Below are 5,000 nucleotides of genomic sequence, written 5' to 3' on the forward strand. Positions count from 1 at the left end.
TCTTATCCTTAAGCTAGGGTTCTCAATGAGTTCTAGAAAGGTTTGCAAACACACCTTGTAAGACAGGGACCACTGACCACCACCATTGGTCTGGTGAGGAGTTACACATATTATTTAATTGAATTTGTTACATGCAATCCAGCGTCTACAGTAAAGCTTAGTAAGAAGGATCAGATGATTTGGTCCTGAATAGCTGGAATTGCTGTGTCCTTCAAAGAGCTAAGAGAGTGTAGGCCATAAATAAGGCCAGTCAAAGCTTAACTTTATTGATACCATTGAACTGAACAGCCTGTTGCATAAATCTCTCACTTATGTCTGAGGACATTTCTACTCACCTAAAAGATTCCCCCTCAGATGAGGGTTCCATACCTTAATATAAGTCTCATGGAGAGAGGAAGAGTGGGAGAAGAAAAGAGGCAATGAGGGGGAGGAAGAGGGAGAGAGGAGGAGAAAGAGAAGAGGAAGAGAAGCAGAGGAGAGGGTGAGGAAGATAAAGAGATGGTGAGAGGAAGAGAAAGAGAGGGTGAGTGGGTGAGAGGAGAAGGGAGAGATAGAAGGAGATTGGGTGAGAGGGGAAGGGAGTGGGAAAGGAAGAGGGGGTGAGAGGCAGAGGAAGAGAGAGAGAAAGAGAGGTTGAGAGGGAAAAGAAGTGAGGGTAATAGGAAGAAAAATAGAGGGAGAGGAAAATGAAGATGAAGAGTGGGTGAGAGGAAGAGAGAAGGGGGTGAGAGGAAGAGAACAGGAGAAAGAAGAAGAGGTAGATAAGGTCAGAGAGGGAAGATGAAAAAGAGGAAGAGAGGAAGTGGGAGAAAGAAAGAGAGAGAAAAAAAGAGAAAAAGAGGAAGACAGAGAGAATGGAAAAGGGGAGGGAGGAAGACAACGGAGTCATTCCATATATTGCCTTGATGGTTTTACCTAGGATTTATGTTTTCAATTATATTGCTAACATTTTTTTCTTTGAAATTTATTGTATATCTTGTTTTTGTTCTAAGAAAATATAGTCTCAAGTCTTTATTAATTATGGATGAAATGATTTTGATTACTGATTTAAAAAAATGATGGAAAAACAACTTTAGGCAATAATAGAGGCCACTTCTATATACAATCAATAAGGTACGAAATTAAGTAATAATGCTGATTGTGTGTATATTTCTCTATGTATGTGTTTTCTCTTTTTTTCAGCATGATAATGAAAAGAGTCCAGACTTGGGTGTCAACCGGCACAGCATTGCAACTGGGCTGTCTCCGACGCCCATTGCTGCCAGGGAGAGCCACATCAGACACCAGATGACGTTGAGGGAAGACTCATACACCGACATTCATAATTTTACGTATGTGATTTTTTAGATTTCATTATGGTTTAACGTGTTGGGATGTAGTACCTTTTGGGAAATGTTGTATTATAGATAATGCATAATAATGGACTTGGGTAGTCCAGGTCTTAACAACAACTTTTGATTGCCTAGCTCAGATATATCTATGCTCTTCCCCTTTACACAGTATACCGTAATATACCAGGATATTAACTATTTGGGACATATATGTATTGTATACATATACATTACATTGTCCCATATGATATGTATAATTGTATATTATGAATGTAAAGTTTGCAATATTCATTATGTATGTAAACATATTTCCTACACATTTTATCTATATGTGTTTTTATATAGTATGTATTATATTCCTAATTTGATGATCAGACACAGATGTACACCCTCATATAGTTATATATTAGTAATTTTAGTATAACCTTTTGTTGATATGAGAAGAAATACATTTTTACCATTTTTCTTCCTTTTTTAGGGTATTTGCAGGAACTTGGAATGTAAATGGTCGTTCCCCAACAGTGGGCTTGGCCGAATGGTTGTCAGTGGATGATGAACCACCAGATGTCTATGGCATTGGATTTCAGGAGCTAGATTTAAATACTGAGACATTCCTCTTCAATAATACACCAAAGGAACAGGAGTGGTTGTGAGTATCTGTGTTTTTTTGTTATGTTAGGTCTGTAATATTTTTTTTTTCTATTCATTCATTTGAAAAGCTGAAAATAAGTTAAAACAGATCTTAATTATTTGGTGATGACTGAATATGATCAGTAGCTATCCTCAGGTTATAAAGAGCAGAAGTTAATATGATATCAAACAAAATTGCCATAATAATAAGAAAATGAAAGTTGTTCCATTACACACTTTTTTTTCATGCTTTATAGGTTGCAAGGTATAATTAGTGACCCAACTACAACCCTGGAATCTTCATTAACTGAATAGTAAATCACTTAAAAAGGATCTAGAAAAAAATCATATGAGATATATTCAATATATATGATAACTACTATATCCTTTAAGTGTCCAGCTAGATTTCAAGGAAGGATGTAGGTCCTGAAGTGCTTTTTTGGTAGGAGAAAATGTAACATTGTATGAATGATGGGACACATCTTTGTTCAGTAATTATTTTGAGATAGAAGAGAACAGGCATTCTTATCCAAGTCACTGAATATCAGAAGAAAAGTTTTGGGTACTGATTCAGTAACCATGTACAGTCCTCCCAAAAATATTTTTGTCAATGTAAGACTCCTATCCCCCCAAAAATAGAGAAAATGTATATTGTGTTTCCTGAGGAGACCATAAACATGTATTCTGATTTGGTTTTATTTATATGCCTATGTTTTTTTTCTAATTTTAGAAATGACTTTTATATTGTCACCTCTGAGTTCAGGATTTTTTGGCAGGAATGCACCTATGAATGAATGTCTTTGTAGCTTTATATCTGCATTTATATCTTTAATATGAATATATCCCTTTCTGTCTGCCCATTTTTGCATTTATCTGTGTATCTTTTTTATATTGATTTAAATACCTATCTGTGTGTAAGTTTGTTGCTGTACCTATATTTTAATTATAGCGATAATAGGACTTACTATTTTTTTCTAGGAATGCTGTACTGAATGGAATTCATCCAAAGGCAAAATACCAAAAAGTTCGTTTGGTGCGCCTCGTTGGTATGATGCTTATAATTTTGGTGCAGGAGAAACACTTTGCTTATGTTAGCAAAGTTGCCATTGACACAGTTGGCACAGGCATCATGAACAAACTGGTAAATAGGCCCTAAGACATTTTCAGCTTTTTACTTTTTTCCACTTGTTTACATATATTGCATATTGAACTTGAAACTCTTTTGCATATTTTGAATAAACTTAAGTAAATCTTGTCAGTGATACAGGTATATGGAATTCTTAGTAATAACAGCATTATCATATATAGTGACAGATCTACCAGTAGTCAGGGAGGGGGCAGCTACCCCCCAGATATTCCCCTAATATTTTAGTCCTTATAACTGTAGCTGTAAAACAAATGGTAGTATTATGGCTTCTAGCTATACACATGATTGTGTCTGAACATATATAACATTTTATATATTTTTCTCCATTTCTCCCTGCCAAAACCTCTTGCCTTATTGGCCCCATGTAAATTCTCCGGATCTGACAGTAATCACATAAGTGGTATCACATTTCTTAGAAATGCCTGTTTTCATAGATATAGTAACTTGTTTACTGAGATGTTTGATCAAGCATAATAATTTTGTTAAAAAAACAATTTATACATTAATGATTAAGTGTTGTTGAAAATTAGATTAGCTCTTTCAGATATGAGAAGGAACATTTGATGCTGTAAAATGTATAACTATATCTTGATTAGCTATTATCCAAGGGATAATAGCATATTTTTGAATGACATCACCATAATGCAAGTAAATCCATTGTATAGATCAATGAAAAGATCATAATTCTTTTGTATTCCCCCAGGGCAACAAGGGAGCAGTAGCTGTAAGGTTTGAGCTGCACAACACTTCAATATGCTTTGTTAATGCACATATGGCAGCACATCTTGAGGAAGTGGAGAGAAGAAATGAAGATCACGATTGCATATTCCAAAGAACATGTTTCCACATGAACATAAACAGTCCTCCAAAGACTATTAAAGACCATGAGTAAGTATTAGATATGAGGTAATCAACCTATAAGTAAGATATTGATCAAGTTTATGCAGTGTCAAGTGTCATAAAATTCTAGTCTCTGTCTCTCTCTCTCTCTCTCTCTCTCTCTCTCTCTCTCTCTCTCTCTCTCTCTCTCTCTCTCTCTCTCTCTCTCTCTCTCTCTCTCTCTCTCTCTCTCTCTCTCTCTCTCTCTCTCTCTCTCTCTCTCTCTCTCTCTCTCTCTCTCTCTCCCTCTCCCTCTCCCTCTGTCTCCCCCTCCCTCTCCCTCTCCCTCTCCCTCCCATATCCTCTTCCTCTTCCTCACTGTAGTACCTGTGAAGTAGCCCTAGAGGCGTCTTAGTACAATTTTAACACTGATTATCTAAGAGGAGTAGCATGATCCATACTAAAGCAAGCAGAGAATGCCTTTACTTTGAAATGAAGATTGAATAATTATCAGTCAGATTTCAAACTAACCATGTGTAAGATTTTGCATTTATTGATGCTCCTTTCTTACCAATACTATAAGTGTAATATATATATATATATATATATATATATATATATATATATATATATATATAATATATATATATATATATATATATATATATGAGAGCAAATGTTCAATTTTATAATTGATTTAATATGATTTTTTTTTTCTTTCTTTTCAGCCATATTTATTTCATTGGTGACATGAATTACCGGATTAACCCAACTGATGCAATAAACATCAGAGAGGTTGCCAGCAGTGGAGACTTTAAGATACTTTTGGAAAATGAACAGCTGAATCAGCAGAGGGCTTTGAAAAGAATCTTTCATAAGTTCAGTGAAGGAGAGATCACCTTCAAGCCTACTTTTAAATATGATGTTGACAGTGATGAATGGGATTCAAGGTTAGTATAGCATTCAGGGTTACTGTAGTATAAGTCTTTTTTATCATCATCATCATCATCATCACCACCACCACCACCACCTACAGTAAGCAACTACTATTTTTACTCATGATGTGTCAGCAA

General features: G+C 35.3%; 1 protein-coding gene across 1 annotated transcript in view; it reads left to right on the forward strand.

The window, feature by feature from the left end:
- Ocrl (Oculocerebrorenal syndrome of Lowe) overlaps positions 1–5,000 on the forward strand; it is a 29,055-nt gene that overhangs the window by 11,784 nt on the left and 12,271 nt on the right. Inside the window, exons 10-14 of the mRNA XM_086535767.1 lie at positions 1,127–1,331; positions 1,810–1,980; positions 2,940–3,102; positions 3,812–3,996; positions 4,656–4,877. Coding sequence (XP_086391893.1) covers positions 1,127–1,331; positions 1,810–1,980; positions 2,940–3,102; positions 3,812–3,996; positions 4,656–4,877 — 946 coding nt within the window. The remainder of the gene's footprint in view (positions 1–1,126; positions 1,332–1,809; positions 1,981–2,939; positions 3,103–3,811; positions 3,997–4,655; positions 4,878–5,000) is intronic.

This window comes from Penaeus japonicus, unplaced genomic scaffold (assembly GCF_977035675.1).
Source record: "Penaeus japonicus unplaced genomic scaffold, GWHDUDI00000001_assembly GWHDUDI00000004, whole genome shotgun sequence".
NCBI lineage: Eukaryota > Metazoa > Arthropoda > Malacostraca > Decapoda > Penaeidae > Penaeus > Penaeus japonicus.